Source organism: Heloderma suspectum, chromosome 5, assembly GCF_057233095.1.
Source record: "Heloderma suspectum isolate Gila_16-S chromosome 5, 16-S_ref, whole genome shotgun sequence".
Taxonomy (NCBI): Eukaryota; Metazoa; Chordata; class Lepidosauria; order Squamata; family Helodermatidae; genus Heloderma; species Heloderma suspectum.
Window position 1 is genome coordinate 151407186 of NC_139462.1, and position 21418 is coordinate 151428603.

A 21418-nucleotide genomic window follows, 5' to 3' on the forward strand; every position below is an offset into this window, starting at 1 on the left:
GCAACCTAAACCACATTGAATTTAGTGGCACTTCTGAGTCCACATGAAGAGGATCGGCCTGCACATGAAATGAATTGATGACTTCACTTCACCAAAGTTACTGCTGAACTTTGCTACTTTAAACCAATCCCTTTTTATATCAGAAAATGAGGTTTTAAGTAGTCAACAGCTTTTAGAAACACTGATGCTGCCAACATAATCCGATAATGAGTGAAATACATCAAATCGTTCTTCTATACAGCCACCTTTCTTTTCACTACTTCTGTTTCCAACTGGGTTTAAAAAAAAAGTCTGATGATGCTACAAAATAAAGTCAGATCAAGTACAATGATGAATTGACAAACAGCTAATTATTATTGTTGTTTTTAAAAGAAATTCTGTATTAGGTACAGACATACAAACTCATTGATCTGTCTCTTCATATCTGTATCTCTATAACTCATACAGAATTCTTGAAAACCAGCTCTTTGCCAATTCATGATTGCTTTTGATGTCACTGATCCCCCTTCCCCCCGCCCTGCCACACACAATGTTTTCTTTGAAGGAATGAAGGATGTGCAACCCTGTGCATTTTTGCTAAGAAAGTCCTGCACAGTCCAATAGCACTTACACTTGAGTAAACTTGCCTAGTATTGCAGCCTTCGATGAATAAACATAGTTTTGTCTCATTCAGGGCAAATAACTTTCCATTAGATAATTCTCAAAAAGAATGTCTCACACAGGAAAACACTCATATAGTGATGTAATATAGGACTAGCCAATGCTCCATCCCACAGCAGTGATGTGTCATGAGTGTGTAAGTAAATGCAATACAGTATAAAGCTTCGGATTCCACTAAGAACTTGAAGTGTTCTTAAGGTTCAATGAGAAAGACCTCTGTGGAGATTTAAGCTCAGAAAGGTAAAATCTAAGTTTTCTGTTCTCTGTTTTACAACTTTAAAAGCTTCCTTTGGAAAGTTCATATATAGTATGTTGCTTATCCTTGAAGTCATGTGAAATGTTCTATTATTATTCCATTTAAAGTGGATTTTAAAATTTAAATATTTGTTAATGCTAATGTTAGGTGAATTATGCAAGCACTGTCCATTCTATTCACAAATATAAAAAGACTCCGTGTTATATCAGAAGTTTTCCATGAATAACATATCTGTATTAGAGCTTACATGCTTGTTCAAACTTTGAACTCCAAATGTTACTGCAGTCTATGTTGAAGTTCATGAACTCAGACTTTTACTCTTATGCCAGGCTCAGTTTTAACACATGCAGAAATTAATACTAATTTAAGCTATTGATGAAAGTCAAGATGTTCACCAGTAGTATAGTGAAGCTAGTGTTGCAAATATATGCACTTAAGTGATGCAACCAGACCTACTAAAGGAAACAAAGCTTCTTAAGCTATACTTTCTAAGTACAGCAGCAGCAGAATTTAGGAGGTGAGATCCATGAGGATCTAAAAAGCATATGTAAATGAGAGGAAAGCCGCTTTTTTGCTTTCAGTGTCAGAAAGCATCCATTGCACAAACAGGGAAAAGAAAAGAAAGGATAGGACACAACTTTTCTGGCTTGTTCAACTCATTCATATACAGAAACATGTCTTTGGGTTATTATTTTTTCATCAACTTCTCCAGTTGACATGAAAATGCATAGCATCTATTCAATGTTTACATTAATTTACCATGCTTCCAGTAAATTGAGATACTTGGCAGTCTTGGCATATAAGAAACTGTAGAGGATATCATCCGTAATGGGGTAGATCTATGTGTGTTTATGACTGAATGAACTAAAAACTCAAATTAATACAACATGAATTAAATGGAAGATAAAAACAAAAACAAAAAATGTCTGAGGCTCCAAATCCAGTTTCTTATTTGAGCAAAGCATGACAAAGATTTTGGAATACCAGACAAGAGTCTCAGCCTCTTTAAATAAACATACAGCTACAGAAATTAATGGAAACCCATTTTCTCTAGGGGAGAATCTGGCCCTTAACAATATTTCTTTTACTATATCACAGTCTTGCAATAAGTGCTACTGAAAAAATACCTTCCATGAAACCAAGGGCCACTCTGGAAGTTGACAGGCTGAGCTTGGACTAAATTGTTGAGGTTTGTGACCTTAGTTGTCTTTTACTCAGCTGTTACTGAGGCAAAATTCCCTGTAGCAAAACTCATGGATTTGCTTTAAGTTGTTACGACTGAGAAAGGACTTTCTGGTTTGGCAGTAGCCCATTGATTTGGCAATGCTGCCTAATTCTCAATGTATTTCTTGGCAACTTTTGCAAAGAACTGGAGCTCAGAACTTGAGAATACAACACAATTAGGTGCTGCTTGGGCCATTCAGTCCCTTTCAGTTTCCTGCGGCTTGGAAACACAGAGTATATTAGATGACCCTAAACAAAAGTTTTGTTTCACCTTCATTATTGATAACCCACAGCATCTTAAAAAAGAAAGAAAGAAAGATGGGACCAAGTGGGACCTTTCCTCTACTTCACTCAGAATACAAAAAATATATTTCCCTTCATGTTCTCCACTTGTCCAGGTCATACATTATTATGTAGCACTTCCTCAGAGTCTATTTGGCATAGTCCACAACCCACAAGAAGGTGTTCTAAAACTCTGTCTTTTCCTTTCCTTTCATTCTCACCCAGTTCTGTTAACCTGAGGTACTTTGAAGAAGCTAGGAACAGAAAGAAAGCAGAGATGTTGAAGCTGCAAAAAAAAGGGGGGGCTGTGGGGGAGGGAAGCACAGCACAAACATTAGAAAAGAAAAGAGATTTAAAAGCAGAGGTGGGTAGGGCAGAAAACATGAGTGGCGAGATATAAACGAGAGGTGTGTGCTAGAGTGCAGTGAGCATAAGGAAGGCAGCCTGTCAGAATATGGGCTGTTCCTCCCCCTTCCTAATCATAGCTTTTACTCACAGACAAAACTCCCTCCCTCTCTCATTCACTCACTCACTTTAGGCCAATCCGTCCTCCTCCTCCTCTCTCTCTCCTTTTCTCAGTGTGTGTTTCTCCCACTCTGAGACAGAGTCAGAACTCCTCTCACTGACAGTCACAGACATCTATAGCACTTACTGAATTCAGAGAAGGATCCTCCAAACAAAACTTCACAGAAAACTTTTTGTTCTTCCAGAGAATTTACTGAAGAGGAAGCGAGGAAGGAGAAGAAGGAGAAGGAGAAGGAGAAGGAGAAGAAGAAGAAGAAGAAGAAGAAGAAGGGGGGGGCACCAAACCAAACAAACTGTGTGTGAAGTGGTGTTGGGAGAAGAAAAGCAGTGCCTTTTCAAAGGGAAACGCAACAACTTTTGCTGCCAGGATGCCTTTGCTTCTGAAGAGAGGATTTTTGTTGGTGCTTTGCTGGATTATAGTGAGGAGCTCCCCGACCCCAGGATCTGAGGGGCATAGTTCAGTCACCGATTGTCCATCATGTGCCCTTGTCACGCTCTCAAAGGATGTGCCCAGCTCCCAGCCCGAGATGGTAGAAGCAGTAAAGAAGCACATTCTGAACATGTTGCACTTGAGGGACAGACCTAACATCACTCAGCCGGTGCCCAAAGCTGCACTTTTCAATGCCATCAAGAAACTGCATGTAGGAAAAGTGAGAGAGGATGGCTATGTGGAAATAGAGGATGACATTGGAAGAAGAACAGAAATGAATGAACTTGTGGAGCAAACTTCAGAGATCATCACGTTTGCAGAATCAGGTGGGTGCTATTGCTGAGGTGGGGGTGGGGAAACTCTATTTGGTCTCTGTCAGAACTGCAATGAACTTTCCTTTTCTTTGCAACAATAATACTCTCTGTGAGGTTACAGGTTGAGAGAAAGGAGAGAATGAAAGCATGAAGGAATCTGGGTCTCTAGAATTTAACCTTTGCTACAGATGAGTTGCTTACACTTACTGAGCCCAGCCAGCCAACGGGTGGAGCGAGATAAAGCTATCTTGGGGTGAAATGTTGAGTAAGTGGGTTCTTCTTCTTACTTTGTGAAAAGATTAATGCTAAATCACTGAGGGTGATGATTCAAAATGAAAGACAGAGCTAGGGAGGGCTCTTTGAAATAAAAATTAGCTAAGATAAATTTCTGAACCAACACACTGTAAAACCTGTCAAGTTGAGAGTCTATATTTTTAAAATAATTGTGACTCAATTCACAGCAAATATTCAGGGCGGTAAAAGTGTTAACAGCTACTGTCAGAAATCCTCAGTAGTAACTGGGACAAATAGTTGTAGGCAATCCAAATTGTAATGCTGACTTTTGCACACAGAAAAGAAAAGAAAGATGGTGTTCCCAAGAGTTCCTTGCCAAAGAATGCAACCTTGATAGGGTGTGTTTTGAATTATTCAATTATTATTAAAAAATAAAAGACATTGTCATATAGATTTACATTCAGTAACTGCTCACATCTATGCCATGATGCTCAGAGAATTATTTAGTTTGCCAGTATCTAATAAGGGTAGACTCAAAATTTGGTACGTGCATTATGTTTAATATTAAGCCCTGGTATTTGGGCGCATGTGTATATGTACACACACATTCAGGTTTACCTGTCTATATACCAATAACTATGTAATCCGCATAGATTCCAAACTGATACTGGAAACTTTCGACAAATTAGTTGTGTTGCTGAGTTAAAGCATTTTTTTCTGTTGCCAAGACAGCTTGCGAAGAATGTCGTTGTTTTGCTCAGCACAGCATATGGTAGGCAAAGTATGCACAGGCACACTGAGCATTTTTGTTTAAAAGTTTGCTGCAGCAATATAAACAATTAAGGGAACTCTCAGAGTTTCCAATCCTGAAAACCTGTTGACTCAGATGTTCTGTTTGCAGAGAAAGACATGCAGAGAAGCGTGTACAGTTTAAGAGCAGACATTCCTGCTGCTAACTGCATGGGTTCCAACACTGTACAAGACATCCTGGTGGTGGTCAGTGTCTGTGTCAATGTAGCCCTTATCAAATCAGTTATTTTGCTGGGGAGGGGGTCATTCCAATTTTTTTTTTTAAAGCACCCTCTCCATTTCAAATGATGGGTAGAATGTCTCAGGGCCTATTATCATCAAAAGCACTTGTAGTTCAACTCATTTAAGGAAGGAGCATTCAGAAGCAAAGACATGGCAAGACATCTGATGGGCAGACGTTGAATCTAGTTTACCGCACCACTCTCTCTAAGCTGAGGGAAAACACACATGGAATGAACTGTGGTTTTGAGACACTGTGTGAGTTCCAGCAGTGTGTACTGTTTCTGCTTAAAGCAGGCTCCAAAGGCAACTGTGACACTCTTTCCAATTGGCTTAGAGAGTCACATGATTAATATTAGCTGTGCCATTGCCCAGAAAGTGGCCAATAGTCCAACTACTCATTTTTTTCAGCTACAAGCTACCACATATCCACACCATCTCAGCTTGTATTTTGTAGATACATTGGTATTGATGACAACTATATCATTGTCACCACTGGGGATCATTGTATTTATGTCATTACTGCCCTCCCCGCCCCCTGACATACCTTCAACCCTCAAGCAAACCCCCTTTTCAGAGTAAATCACAATGCAACTAAATTTTAATTTCCCTTCTCCTCTGTCACCTCCCTCTCCATTGCAATACCTTCTAAATTTGAAAGTCAAAGAAAGTTAATATATAAACATATAAACTATACCATTTAGTTTAGACATGCAATGGCTTTTATGGACCAGTCATTTCAGGTTATGATTGCTGGTTGTGTTAATCCCATAGTTATTATTCTATAGCAGCCTTCTCCAATTTGGCACCCTACAATTGTTGGACTGTATACCCCATGTTCCTCAGCCAGCATGGCCAAGGCCCATGTTGCCTGGGCATGATGGGAATTGAAGTCCAATATATCTAGAGGACACCAGGTTGGGGAAGGGTATTCTATACTGTCTTATTCTATAAGCTAAAACATTCAGTCTTTTCTTCACCCCCATTCACAGTTCTTACGTTGCTTGCTCTAATCTTAACCCTCTTAGGGTGCAATCCTGTGAATGTTCAGACAGAAAAAAGGCCTACAACTCCCAGCATGCCCCAGCCATGCTGGGAGTTGTAGGTCTTTTTTTCTGTCTAAAGATGCATAGGGTTGCAGCTTTAAGTACTTTTGATCTGTAAAGGTGGATGTCAGATTTACTTCCTTGGTAACGGTGGATGTCAGATTCTAAAATAGTATTTGTGTCTTTTCATCACTTTTACTGAAGTGACAGGAAGTCTAGCACATTGTCTAAGGCCAAGGAGTAAGTCTATAGAAGAGCAGAGCTCCATGGAGGTTCATGAGTGGCCAAAACCAACTCTAGGATATGTTCCAAGTCTATTTGAGTAAAACAATATGGTATGGGAAATATTTTTCTCCTGAAGATGTTCACACTGCTGTTCCTCAAAGCAGCCATCATCTAAAAGGGAGGCAGTAGAGAATCAATGAAAATGAATGGAAACATGCTCTCAAGTTTTGTCAGCTGGATAGGATACTGATGAAAATAGAAGCCATCTATTCCCCCTCACCCCTGAGGAGGGGCTTGATCTCATGTAATGATCTCGTAGTTCTCCAGAATTAGGGAGCTATTGTAGGTGCTAAAAGTAGAAGAAAATCTCATCTTTCATACTGAGATGCCTTCTGATCGATCGATCGATAGATAGATGAATGACACAGATCTGATAAATGGCAAGCATGTGTGTGCAGGTCTCTATTTTGTGTTTGGACTAAGATGGATTAAAATGGGGTGGGGGAACTAAATTGCAGCATTCTGAAAGATATAGGGAGGAGACAGTGGGAACAAGGCTTGAAGGTTTATATACCAAATTCATCCCAAAACACAGGTGTTCTCAGACCCAGGAGATCTTGTGAAATTCTTGGCAGGTGCTATTAAAATTCCAGGCAGACCTTTGTGAAACTAATAACTTTCAATATGGATAAGAGATTTGTCATGTCAGGGAAAGTGGGATTCTAACAAGCCATTAGAATTACACCATTTATAATAAAACTATTAGCAAAATGTAGTTGACAAATATTTATGACATTTCACTAGTAAGGGAACATAACATATTTAGATCAGTTTTTCAGTGAGCACAAGACTGCCAGAACTCTTGTACTTAAGTGGCCTTTGGGGAGAAAGAAGGAATACTACTTTTCAAGAATAACGAATAATTGATTATTGCTACAACAGCCAATGATGAATTGTGTTGGCCACAATACATTGGATTCGGTTTTCATCATCCTTAATGTAGATCTACTGAAATTGATGGGATTAAAGATACTCATGACTAACTTAAGTCCCAGTGATTTCAATGGGTCAGCTGTAAGTATGACTATATCTGGATCCAACCTTACTTCTTTAATGGCTAGAGAACCCATTAGCCAATGACAGCAGTCCATTGGTCACTTAAATTTGTCAACAGGACCATTAATGGATACCAAACTGCCTCCTCTGGACATTGTTGGGTCTGTAGTGAGCTACTGGCAACTCAATGAGCAATAAAAAGGGCTGTAAATGACAGTGAACAGAAATGAGTAAGGAGGAGGTTGTATTGACATTCCAGTGATTATGATCAGTGGTTAGTCAAGAATGAGTGGAAATTGTGATCCAAGCACATATCAGCTGCAACCTGACCCTAAGCAGGTTTGCTCAGAAATAAATAAGTCCCATTGATTTCAGTGGGACTTGCAGCCAAGTAAGTGGGTGCAAGATATCTCTTCTGCTTCATTAAGTCTTGCCGGCAAATAGAAAAGACAACTAGATAATCTTTTAAATGATTAAAATTTAAATCACAATTTAGAATTCACAGTAAAGTATTGAAAGGGGCCAAAGAGAATAATTACTTTAAGTATTTGGAATGGTGATTTCATCCATTCTTTGAAAAGATCTGCCGTGTGTTTCCAGGGGTTCAGCTTTCTATACTGAATATAAAAGCAAAATGCCACAAGAGGGCATACTCCAAAGGATTTCCCCCCTCGACTTCATGCAAGTTAACCTTGCTACACAAGACGAGTTTCTTTTTTACCCAACTGGCCCTGAAGCACAAAGATTGAAGTGCTTATCTGTTGCTTCTTCAACTATTGAATTTCCCTCATCTAGCATAACTGGCAGAAATTCATCAAAGTGGTGGGCTGCAGGAAGAATGTGATATAAAGAAAGAAAAAGAAAGAGAGAGAGAGAGAGAGAGAAGCAAAAGGAGAGTGAGAAAAGATAAAGTGTATAGACCCAGAGGCTAAAAGACTAGACATTTATTAAGGTCAAAGTGGTGGAGTGTTCTTTATCTTCTTCTTTTTTAAGGCTCTGGGAAATCTGCCTGTGGTTTATAGACTGGGCTGACTGGATTTTTGTGTTCTTTTTACAAAATGATCCTCCTTAGCTTTTGAAAAAAAAGCAGTGAAGTTTTTTCTAATTTAGTTGCAAGGCAATAATAATAATAATAATAATAATATCATCATCCTGCTTCATGAAGCCACTGTACTGAAATATAATTTGAACCTGCTTGCTTTTAATTTGAAACCGGTTTCCTTTTAAATCTGACAACAAGAGAGACAAGGTACAAAAGGCATTGGAGAATGGCGTGAGAGAGTAACATACAAGTCCTATGGAAGGACCTGTGGAAGGATATTTGCCTGCATGTGCAGTTGGGTGTACGTGCATACTTGTCTGTCCATATGTATGTGGGTATGCCAGTCGAGGTATAGCTGTGCACAGTGATAGATGCTTGGAACTGCATAGGAGGCCAAGAACATTTTCTCTTGGGGAGGCCGTGTTGATGAGTTTTGCTTCACCCTTGGCAATGACCTGATCACTACATATAGACTGGGAGGGTGTTTTCCCTCCAGTGAACTTGGCTTATGACTCTGAAGGATTCCCCCCAACCCCACCTTTTAAAAAAGAGACAATTCCTTCATGCACCTCTTGGAAGTGACAATCTGTTCTCATTAATTATTAGCTTAAGAGACACAGTGCAATTATTATGCTGACTAGAGTTTGAAAGCCATCATTTGGCTGTCTGAGTCTCCTGTAGCCCTGAGGGAGAGAGAGGCGAGGCCTGAGCCTGGGTCACTCCTTGCATCTCCCACCATCGTTGGTTGGTCTCTCCAAAGGCAAAACAAACAGCTGAGGCTTTCTGAGCAGTTCACAACAATTAAAACTGTAAAATGCAACATGATAAACATAATATAAGACTTCAACAGTTTAGCATCTAAAACCAAAGTAAAAGCCAACAGCAGTTACAGCCCAGGGAAAGCCTGCGTGAAAGGAAGTGCTTGAAAGATGCCTGATTTTCTGCCTCCCTAAGTATGCGGTGGAGGGTTTTCCAGAGAGTGGATGACACTAGAGAGAAGGCCCTGCCAATCAGGGTTTTTCATGACGACATTCCTTTTGTTTTGGAATGAACAGCAAGGCCTCCTCTGATGAACTTAGATCTCGCCTGGGTTACTGATGTTCATTTTTCATTTAAGTATTTTTACTTAAAATATATATATTATCCTTTTCTACAGCAAAGTGGTGCTTTTCCCCAAGTAAATGTTGTTTCACATTGGGGCAGCAGAAGCAAACTCCATTTTCTTCCTGTAGCCATGATAGCACCATGATTTAAATGAGTTTAAAATGTGAAACTGCACATGCTCATAGTATTATTATTATTATTATTATTATTATTATATCAAGATTAGCAAACAGACTTTCTCTCTCTTTCGCTCTCAGTATATCATGATGAATGTAGAAGTGCCTGGAATGGTGGGGTTGAGGCTGGAGAAGAGAAATGTTAGTTATGTCCTATACAACTTAATATATGACTGTCTAAAGGGTGGGGTCATGAGACCATTACATCTAGGGTCTAAAATTGCCTAGCTGTACCACTGCAGAAAGTGATGAGTGAGGCAGTAGCTGCCATGGGAGGCAGTAGAAAAATGGGAAGATAATAGCAGTGTGAGAGAATGGGAAAGAGGTAGCAGAAGGCTAGGTACCCACAGACCACCTGTGAGAAGAAACAGGGCTCTAAATAAAGGCATGAACACATGCATGATGGTGTGTGTGAATGTTGTGTATTAATGCTGATGTGTCTGTCTGTCTGTCTGTCTATCTATCTATCTATCTATCTATCTATCTATCTATATCTATTTTTGCACACAAAAATTTGTAATTGTTCTTATTCTGGATGTGTGTCTATATCTTAAAAGGGAAGATGGGTGGTTCTCCAGCATACAAATGGAGATCTCTATCATACAGGTTGGAGCTAAATCCAAGAGTTAAAAATAATTTTAACTCTTTCAGTTCACTGCAGTGAGCTCAAGGTTTGAGTCTAATAAACTTGAAAATGCATTGGAAACAATGTCCAGTTGTGTGGTTGAGTGACTTCTAAACTTAGGATGTTTTACCAGGGGATTTCCAATCACTCTGATTTAGGGGAGGGATGTGAATTACATAAAACTGTGTCTCTGCTCTTCCATTTCTCAGGTGCTAACTTGTTCTGTAGCAAGCTAAGTAGGAAGTCAGAGGTTTGGTGTTGGATTGGGGTGGCTTCAAATTCTGTTCATGATTTTAAAATCATCCTTTTTCTTTCTTAAATTTTAATTAAATTTTCTTAAATTAAATTTTCTTTCTTAAGAACTTTCTTAACTCAGTTCTTCTCTGAGAAGTTTTTGTACAGTGAAAAATTGCCACTGTGCCTCACTATTTTTTTTAAAAAGGCTCAGACTACTTTTCAGTCCTCATAACTTCCTATACCCTGCACCTATACTTCTGAAAGATTTCCTGCCTGGGGACACCTCTACCTTGTGTGCCATTTTCATAAGAATTGCCTAAAAAAGCATGGGGGAAGGAAGGGGAAGTGAATCACCCCCCTCCCAATTTGAGGACTCCCATTCCCCATAAACTGCTGTACCTATCCTTCTGTCAATTTGCAGGTTTTTAACATACAGTCACCTGTAGGCTGTCTGTCATTTTCAGAACAATGGTCCACAAGGAACATAGTGGCATAAGCACATCCTTCCTCTTTTGGATACTGCCAAAATAAAAAGGCTGTTCTTGCACAAAACTCCCTGAGCCTATTCATCTCAAAGTTGACGTGCCCAATTCCCTCAGAAGTGGCAATTATCTCTGCACATTTCATACAATTCTACCACAAAATAAAAATGTTATTGGAAGGTCCCTTAAAAAACAACAACCATAAAATACATGTAGCATAAACCACCCTGCACCTATTTTTTCCCTGAAATTTGGAAGGCATAATCCACTCCTAAGGGAAACTAACCTTGAAAATGCAATCCACTTCTGCCAAGGGGGTGGGTGGGGTGGAGTTACCACTTCTTTTTTTTAATTTCCCGAGGTAGTCAGTGGGATACATCATGCCTCTTCCCCCCCCCCCCACAACTGATGTTTGGTGGTTTCCTGGCTTTTCCACAGTTTTTTTTTCCACTATTCTAAAAAGTTGAAATGCCTCTCCTAAAGTTTAGGTACTGGCAGTAAGATCTTTAAGCTAAAATATGCTGGGATTTTTGGTTTTTTTGGCCCTGACCATTTTGACTTCAGCCCTGGTTTGAGATCCTGCGCCCCTGCCTGGGTTGGGGGAAATTATCGTGCACTTGGGGAAGTTATGGCAGAAACAAAACCAGCCCCTCTGACACTAGTGTGTGTGTGTGAGAGAGAGAGAGCGAGCGAGCGAGCGAGAGAGAGCTCTACTGAGAGAAATACAGCATCCTTAGGGGACATTGCAAAGACTATGCAGGGAAGTTTTAGTTTGTGGGATCGATAATCAAATAAGGACCAGTACATGGCAAGTGTTCTGAATGGTCATATCTCAATAATCACTATTCCATTATATGAAACTGTATTAATCACACATTTTTCATTATCTTTTGAGAATGAGATGAAAACCTAAGGGAAGGACACTTTTGAATGTAGTTGCACTATTTATATAGTGTGTATAGACGCCCAAACATAGCCAAAAAGTGAGCTGCTGTAAAACCAATAGATTGCCTTATAGGGGGAAAAATCATTCACTTACAGTGCAAAATAGAACAACTTAAAAATAAACAGGAGTGAATAATGGAAATTTGAAGTAACAGGGCTCTCTTAGACTGAATAGTTTCTCCCTCTCCAAATGTAATATACGTAGAGTGCAATCCTGTATGTGACTACTCAGAAGTAAGCCCCACTGAGTTCAGTGGGACTTTCCCCCAGGTAAGTAAGTATAGGATTGTAGCCATATATAAAGAGTAAACTCTATTATGGTATTAGAAAACAGAATAGCTTCCATTTGGGAAAAAGGGACTGTCACAATGTATTAACTCTTGGATTATATTTAAATATATCAGATATTCTTTCATAGTTTTAGAATTCACACCTTACAATGGCTCAAGATTTTTTTTGAAATTACAGCCAAACCCAAAAGAGAATCAAATTTGAGATTAAAGGTTTCCATAGAAAAATTACACAAATGCAACAACACAGGAAGAAAGTGGAGCTGAGCTGAAATTTGTCAGAAGACATATTTTCTGAGAAAATTTCCAAGATTTCTTTTCCCCACAGCCCTAGAAAAAAGGCTACTTTGCAATTTTTTCTCCAAATATTATCCACCATTTTTTGTGGCAGCCACCACTCCCCTCCCTGCAATGACCTGGAATGATGTCAGGTCCAGGGCACTGTGAAGAATGCAAAATGGCTGCCAATACAGTTGCTGCTACCGCCATTTACACTCGCAGTGCAAAAAACCTTAGGAAAGAAGCTGTGCTATTGCCTCTGCTAATGGTGAGCTTCACCTCCAAGAGACTGTTAGAGAATTTCTCTACATCCTGGAGAAATTTGGTGAAGTTGTTCTCCCAATTGCTCTCCCCACAAAAAGGGTGGAAAATTTTGAGAGGCCATTTGTGCATAGTTCTAAAAGAAAGAAACACTGTCCCTAGAATGTAGACCACAAATTTCAATATTTCCCATGAGCTTCCAGCTTCAGGAGTAGTAGGAATAAATATGTTCAGTGATCTAATGCATACAAAAGTATTAATCAGATCTACATTGGCTTGGCCCAAATGGAAGTGAAATGGGATCTTCTCCCTTTTTAAAATTGCTGAGAATGGTTATATCAGAGATCTTCTTTAACTGAAAGATTCTGAAGCCCAGATTATTCATACCTGAAATAGCTCAAATTTTCCTTTTTGATTCCACTGGAATTTCAAGTGCAGACTTTATAAAAATACAGCCATGACCTCTGTTTTTTCTTTCATTGATCTTCCCTGAAATCATATCCTGAATTTGAGACAAATTGCAATATTTATATTCATGTTCTTGACATAGCATGCCTTGCTGCCACGTTTCCCTTGGGCCCCCTCCTTCCTGATGCACTCACACAGACAAATAGAGAGGCTTCAGTCTCAAAGTCAAACCTTTAATTGCCTCCAGGGGATTCAAATGGGAACATTGCCATTGCCTACAGTTTGAAGTGAGGCTAGACTAACTTAGGGAGGGATGTCCCATCCTTCCAGCGATGCTTCCCTATGTCGCCTCTCACACATCGCTATCCGGGTCAACTGTCTGAGCTCTGCCCCTGACTTTTCCCTCTTAGATCTGCGCCGTAGTCTAGCATCTCTTAGGCCACAGTCCCCACTCTCCTCCTCCTCCTTCTCCTCCTCCTCGCTTCTCACAGAGGGGGCAAGGGAGGGGCTTCAGGCACAGCCATCTGCTAGTTAGTAACCTGAGAAGCACGCCTACCCATATCTGAACTGGCTTGGGAAAATGCATCCTCCAGTTCTGGCTGTTCCTCTTCTGAATCTGAGCTGCTAACTATCTCCCTGCGCTCAGAATCAATCCTGACACCTAGGTCCCCCCCCCTTGCTATTTTAAAGTGAAGCTTTAAAATGTTGTGGATAATAATGTAATAACAATCCCCAAAATGTTGTGGATAATAATTTAACCTCAGTATTGCTATTAAAATTGACAATTCCTGCCAGGGAACTGAGGTCTATATTAAAAAACAACAACCCGCTCTCACTGCAATTATCATGATTATTATCACAATCAACTTCCTCTGCAAATTTATTAACCTGAGCCAGACAAACACCCTTATAAATGTGTCATGTTTAAAGCAAAGCTACTGTTACAGGACTAACAATGAGCATGTGTTAAATGAAGAGTGGAATCTACAGTCTGATTCAGATGAGGCAGCTGGTATGTGGAGAGTTGGCCGCAATGACCAAATCCAGCTCCACTTGCACAAAAAGCTGCTCACGTGACTAGTCTACTCACACAAGCAGTGCAATCTTGGAGTGACAAACTAATGTGAGATCACATTCCAAATTTTCCGATTCCCAGAAGAGAAGTGAGATTGCAGCCCCAATATTATTGCAAGCTAGCTTTGATCATCAGCACCAATTGTGTATATCTTATCCAGTCTTCCTCCCATGGCGGTGAACTAGGTTTGCTCGCTACAGAGATGATACCATGTATGATACAGATATCAAATCATGTGGATGAGACATTTACATGATCTAACCCCTTTTTTCTGATGGGAAAGAATGATGCAAGTTGGGCATCTGCATGGGTCACCTGCATAATACATGACATTATTTGCATTGGGGTGGGAAAAAGAGCTAGGGATGGCAGAGAATTCTGCCACGGATCTCGGGGAGGCCGAATGCCAGTGCATTCGGCACCCTGAAATCTGTGGCGGAACAGCCTGTCCCACCGCCCCCCCCTCGCGGATCCCCCCAGGACGAGACTTACCTGGGGCGGATCTTCCGGGCGGCGGCAGCTGCGGTGGCTGGTCTTCCGACTGGCTGCCGCCGCCGCCATTTGCAGGTTTGTTTGTTTTTTACACACACATGATAGGCTACGTAAGTTTTAAAGTAGCCTAAAACGTCTGGGGGGGGAAAAAAAGGCATACGCAAATGGCGGCAGCTATGGCCGCCGCCATTTGCGTTCCTTATTTTGGGCTGTCTTAGTCTACGTAAATATTTACGTAGATTAAGATGTCAAAAATAAGGAATGCAAATGGTGGCGGCCATAGCCGCCACCATTTGCGTACGCATTTCCCCCCCCCCGAGCCCTCTGCAGCCAGAAATGTGGCTGCGGACGGCTCTGGCCTGGCTGGGCCTGGCTGGCTGCTCCACGGAGCTGCCACAGAGCACAGCTGGCCACGGAGGATTCTGGGGGGGAGGAACGGAGTGCCTCCCCCCTGTCCAGGATTCTGGGGGGAGGGACGGAACACCTCCCCCCCACCATAAACATAATCGGCGAACAGGTAAGTGATTTTCGTACATCCCTAAAAAGAACATACTGTTCAGTAGGGATGTATGAAAGTCACTTACCTTTTCACAGCTTTGATTTGCGGTGGGGGGGAGGTGCTCTGTCCCTACCCCTGGAATCCTCCCTGGGCCGGCTCTGCTCCATGGCGGCTCCGTGGAGCCGCCGGCCAGGGCTGTCCACAGCTGGAGTTCTGGTCATGGCTGGCTGCTGTGGCCGCAAATGGTGGCTGCTGTAGCGGCCGCCATTTGCATCCTGCCAGGCTGCCATGGTAGGCTACGTAAGTATTTACGTAGCCTATCATGGCAAAGAGCACGGGCGGAAACGGCGGCCGCTATGCCATTTGTGCTGCTGCTCTTTCCGTGATAGGCTACATAAATACTTACGTAGCCTATCATGGCAGCCTGGCAGGATGCAAATGGTGGCTGCTACGGTGGCCACCATTTGCGGCCGCAGAGCCGCCGCCGGAGCCACCGCCATTTGCGTCCTGCCAGGCTGCCATGATAGGCTACTTTAGTGGCTGCTGTTTGCGTGGCTGCCTTTACCGTGATAGGCTTTGTAAGTATTTACGTAGCCTATCACAGAAAGAGCAGCGGTGCAAATGGTGTAGCGGCCGCCGTTTGCGCCCCTGCTCTTTGCCGTGATAGGCTACGTAAATATTTACATAGCCTATCATGGCAGCCTGGCAGGACGCAAATGGCGGCTGCTACGGTGGCCACCATTTGCGGCCGCAGAGCTGCTGCTGGATCCGCTGCCACTGGCACATCCGCCCCAGGTAAGCTTTGTCCCGGGGGGGATTCTGCGGTGTGGCGGGGGGTGGGAGGCCATTCCGCCATGGGTTTTGGGGGGCCACATGCCAGTGCATTTGGCCTCACTGAAATCCGTGGCAGAATTCTCCGCCATCCCTACTCTTCAGCCAAATAAAGACTGTTGTGCCTGGAGAACCAAGCTTCCACTTGATCTCTGTAAACCAAGGGTGAATGTGATATTTAAATCCTGTTGGGAATTAGGGATGGGTAAGAAATTCGTTTGGTTCACATGTTAATGTAAACTTACCTTATTTGGCACTTTCAATCCAAGATGAGAACTGAAGGTCAGTTATCCTTCAATATCCACATTTCTCCGAATTTTGCAATGGCATTCTCCAATCAAAAAATGCATACAGAAATGTGTATATTCGGGAAAAGTGCACACAAAAAAATGCATATATTAGTAAAAAGCATGTTCAGAAATGTTTGCAAAATTGCTTTCAAAAAACGTGTTAGGAGAAATGCACCCCAAAAATGCATATGGATTTCCATGCAAACCTTTCCTCTCAAATTTTGGGACAAAGTGAACTTAAGGTTGGAAAAATGAGAAGCAGAGAGAGACCAAAATGGAGAGATTTGTCCATCCCTAGTTGTGATATCAATATTTCTGATGACAGCTAGATCTTCGCTGGGACTTATGGGAATCATAGAATCATAGAATAGTAGGGTTGGAAGGGGCCTACAAGGCCATCGAGTCCAACCCCCTGCTCAGTGCAGGAATCCAAGTCAGAGCATCCCTGACAGATGGCTGTCCAGCCTCATCTTGAATGCCTCCAGTGTGGGAGAACCCACCACCTCCCTAGGTAATTGGTTCCATTGAAGGGGATGGAAATCGACAGTATTGATTATGGAAGGTAATGGTATGAATAGGGCTTTATAGGTGAAAAGCCAGGAACTTGAATTCTGCCTACAAGAATTCTGCCTAAAGAGGCAGCAGCACAGAAACTAGAGCACTGCCATAATGAGCATCTGTTGAACCAAACCACCAGTCTGTGGGTTGCATCAAAATTTCAAAAAAGTATTTCACTGCATCCCTCCGCTCTACTAATGATGGTAGCCTAGCCCCTAGGTTATGAAGACATGAAAGCTATTGCTAGATCTAAACCAGAGAAAAGTGCCACATCAGGGGGATTTGGTTTCTTATCCTATCCTGAAAAATGGCTCTCTGTTTTGTCTCTAATAACATTTTAAATATTTGAAAACTATATATAGCTGAAATGCACATCTTAACTAGCTTGTGCTTGGGCTCTGTAAAAGACCTGAAGACTGTCAGAGGATATGCCCACCAATAGTTCCCTGAAGGAACCCAATGAAATTAAAGGTCCTGCGGCTGCCAATAAAGAGGAAGTTAAATACACATAGCTATACATCAGACACAATTGGATTAACTATCCATAGCTCAAGTCTGTAATTCTCATAGCTCTGCATGCAATGGCTTCCCAAAGTCAGGTACAGAAGAGAAATATCTGGGCACACACTGTGCTAAATTGTGCAGTTGGAGGTATTGGGAACATGCCCCTAGTCCATGGCTGGTTTCATGGGGAAAAAAGTGATGGCAGCATTGAATGTGACCATCCAGAGCAGCCAACCAAATGCATAGTCACTTCTATGTTCAGCCAGTGACGTAGGACCATCACATCCAAAGGGAAACTTGTGAAGAGAAGATTCTCAGGCTCACACTGCAAATATTACCTGAGCGATTTCTTTGCACAGTTTCCCCTGGCAGTGTGATGATCCTGTTGGTCCAGCTGACTGTGGAAAATAACTACGCTTATGTGCATCTCACCTGAAGCCACTCTGGGAATGCTGGACCACGGTATGATAACTGAAGGCCAATTTAAACAAGGTACCAGGTGTGTGCAAGATTCCACATGTTTAAAGAGTTATTAATCTGTGCCTAGGCCAATATTTGCATATGAAGAACCTATGACCAAGAAGTAAGGCTTAACACAAAACCAAAAGGGAAAGGCAATGAATGCAACAGATGAGCAGGAGAGAAACTGTTCTCAGAAGGGCCAGACATTTTTATCTAGACCCAATGTGTTTTACAAACAATGTATCCAATGTTAGTCCTACTCGGTCCCAGCTCCAGGTTTTTAAGGGCTCTTTGGGGGGGGGGACCCTGACCCTCAATGGGCTCCTTGCTCAGTGAGCCTACCTTCTCACCACCATGTTCATTAGTTGCTCCTCATACTCTTTCTCATCATTATTACCATTTGCTGAACCAGTGAACAAGTAGGCAGTAGCATCTACTGCCTCTTCTTACTACCACCATTGTTGTCTGGGCCAGAGCTAGAGGGCAGTGAACAAACAGGTTGCAATGGAGAAGAGGAGGAGCAACTCCAGGGGGCTCTTGTCAGTGGGCCTCTGCTGGGGTGTGGTTCCTCAGCAGGTGCCTTACCATGCCTACCTTTGATACTGGCCCTGATCCTCCTCCTACTTAGAGTAGGCCTGTTTAAATAAATAAGACTTAAGTTAGTCATGACTAACTTAAGTCCCATTCATTTTAATGAGTCTCCTCTGAAATTACTCTTAAATCGACTCTTAACTTAGTTATGACTAACTTAAATTCCATTCATTGTGATGGGTCTACTGTAAGTGGAATTAACATTGGCTAGAGATGTGAACTCCTTGATGCAAGTTAATGAGAGAGTCAAGGAGTTCACCACTGCAGGTTGCCCATTTTCCCCAAGGAGGCAATAATGTTTCTGAAACATGCTGGTCCTCAATACTTTTTGTGTGTGACACTTCCGAGGACAGTTTTTTACGTGTTCATTTGTTCCAAGAAGGAAGGCTGACCTGCAAAAGTTGTACATATAAGGGTTGGAATATGGATTGAGAAGCCTTTGCAATTTGGCAGGGCCTATGTAATCCTGCACAAGTAAGTGCGTTTTCCGTGCTCAATGTCTTATGATAGTTGACCTTTACATATTTATACCTGCTGGCAATGGCAGCAAAGAAATCTCAGCAGAGAATCAGCCATAGGTCAGTATCCAATAGTGTCATTCATTCTGCAAACTCAAATAATGCTAGCAGAGCACCACTGAATCTTTCTGTTGCACAGCCCCCTAGGCAACCACACTTGTGAAAATGTAACTTTAATTGGATTCTCCTCTTGCACATAGTTTGGAACCTGGTTTTCACTAGCGCAACATTATTTGCACGTATATGCCATTGGATGCTGGCCCTGTTGCAGGCAATTTAACAGGCAATATATTTGCCACCATGTCATTTAAAAAGTAATAATCAGAAAAATAAGTGTTCTGTCATTGCTAATTGGTTCCCCCCCCCCCATATCTATCTTTTCTTCATATTTAGGTCCTGCCAAGAAAATGCTGCATTTTGAAATTTCAAAGGAAGGCAGTGAACTCTCAGTAGTGGCCCAAGCGGATGTGTGGCTCTTCCTCAAAGTCTCTAAAGCCAATCGGAGCAGGACAAAAGTGAACATCCGCCTATACCAGCAGCAGAAACTGCCAAAGCGCAGCTCCCAAGGCGTGGACGAGGATGCAGGTCTGAAGGGAGAGAGGGGCGAAATTCTCATCTCTGAAAAGGCAGTGGACACTCGTAAAAGTAGCTGGCACATTTTCCCAGTCTCCAGCAGTGTTCAGCGCCTCCTGGATCAGGGCAAGAATTCCCTCGATGTGCGGATCGCTTGCGACCAGTGTCAAGAAACTGGGGCCAGTCTGGTGTTGCTGGGGAAGAGGAAAAAAAAAGAAGAAGATGTAGAAGGGAAGGAAAAGGAAGGGAGCGAAAGCACCGGAGAGGAGGAGAGAGAGCAATCCCACAGGCCCTTCCTGATGATGCTTGCCAGACATTCAGAGGATCGCCAACACAGGAGGCGGAGGCGGGGTCTCGAGTGTGATGGCAAAGTCAACTTATGCTGCAAGAAGCACTTCTTCGTTAGCTTCAAAGACATTGGCTGGAATGACTGGATCATCGCCCCTCCAGGCTACCATGCCAACTACTGTGAAGGAGACTGCCCCAGCCACATTGCGGGCATAACTAGCTCAACCCTCTCTTTCCACTCCACTGTTATCAACCACTACCGTATGAGGGGCCACAGTCCGTTCTCCAACCTCAAGTCCTGTTGTGTGCCCACCAAGCTGCGGCCTATGTCAATGCTCTATTATGACGACGGGCAGAATATCATCAAAAAGGACATCCAGAATATGATTGTGGAGGAATGTGGGTGCTCATAGGTGTGCGTGCGCATGCGTGCGCGTGAGCACCTGTCGCACACCCACACTGTTTTGGGACTGCCTTTCTACCAATTTCAAGAAGACAATTTAAAATGTAATGCAAGAGGAAAGACCCGGTGGGTTCAGGCTTTCTGAACACAATCATCACATTTCTAAAAGAAAAAGCATCCAGTGTTCAAACAAAGGAAAGGGGAATGGCATTGTTCACCAGGGCTTGGATGACAAACACTCAAATGGTACGGGCAAGGGCATTTCCTATCTTATATGCTCCATATTTTATTACATAGTATTTTCACACTTTTCAACAACAAGGGGAAGTACGTTTCCCTCCCCTATGTTACCTATGCATTCAAGCCCTGACAGCAGCTCACCTAAAATGCAGCAATCTGGATGCTAAGTCCAAAACGGTATTAAAATTCCTAGAGAAGCCATGTGTATGAACACTACATTCACTGGCACTTTTGCTCCCATCATTTTACCAAGGACGCAGTGAGTGTGCGCTTAGATGTGTGTGTGTGTGTGCGTACGTGCGTGTGTGCGTGTGTGTGTGCGTGTGCAGGTTTCTTATGGCATATGCACACACAGAGCACACTTGTGTATATATATATATTGGTAAAGGGGACAGATAATGCGTAGATGACTCACCTTTATCTTCTGCACTATTTTTGCAAAAAAAGGTTTTTTTAAAAAAAATTATAAAGAAAGAAAGAAAGAAAATACAAAGTTACATTTCGTAAAGGTGCTTATGACATTAGAACTATGCAACCAAGTTGGTTTGAAACTGTTTACCTGAGAGAGAAAGAAAAAAAAATACCCAGACTTAAAAAAAATGGAAGTAACATGTTTAATTTTTTTTTTGTGTCAATGAGAGATACTTGAAAGGAATATGTTTGTCCAGCTACTGGAGCCAAACATTTCTATATTTTGTAAAAAAGAGAAAAAAGAGAGAATTTTTTTAAAAAATTGTTTACTATTTGCACTACAAACAATGTTCGACTTGTCTAATCCTTATTTAACAAGTTTTTTTTTTTTTGAGGGGGGAGGGAATGTGGTTGGGGTGGAAGGGAATGGAGAGCTGCACTTATTGTGAGCTATACAAGAACTGCTACAGCACACAAAAATAGTTATTTTTATTATAATAATTATTATTTTATACCTTTAAAAAAATAGATGTGTACACCAAAGACACTTGTG

The 21418-nt window shown here is 41.9% G+C and overlaps 1 protein-coding gene across 2 annotated transcripts; it reads left to right on the forward strand.

The window, feature by feature from the left end:
- Nucleotides 1-794: 794 nt before the first annotated feature.
- On the forward strand, nt 795-21207 carry INHBA (inhibin subunit beta A). Of its 2 annotated transcripts, XM_084857809.1 has the most exons (3): nt 795-900; nt 3133-3703; nt 19344-21207. In XM_084857809.1, the coding sequence occupies exons 2-3, from the start codon at nt 3316-3318 to the stop codon at nt 20222-20224; spliced, it is 1269 nt and encodes a 422-aa protein (XP_084713935.1). In that variant the 5' UTR covers nt 795-900; nt 3133-3315; the 3' UTR covers nt 20225-21207. The 2 variants fall into 2 exon arrangements, with proteins under 2 accessions (XP_084713935.1, XP_084713934.1); XM_084857808.1 differs by lacking the exon at nt 795-900 and having other exon boundaries at nt 2849-3703.
- Nucleotides 21208-21418: the final 211 nt, after the last annotated feature.

Bases quoted from the DNA above. Each gene is read 5' to 3' on its own strand.
- INHBA (XM_084857809.1), top strand. From the start codon at position 3,316: ATGCCTTTGCTTCTGAAGAGAGGATTTTTGTTGGTGCTTTGCTGGATT. The intron at 3,704-19,343 runs GTGGGTGCTATT...CTTCATATTTAG, and splicing joins CATCACGTTTGCAGAATCAG to GTCCTGCCAAGAAAATGCTG.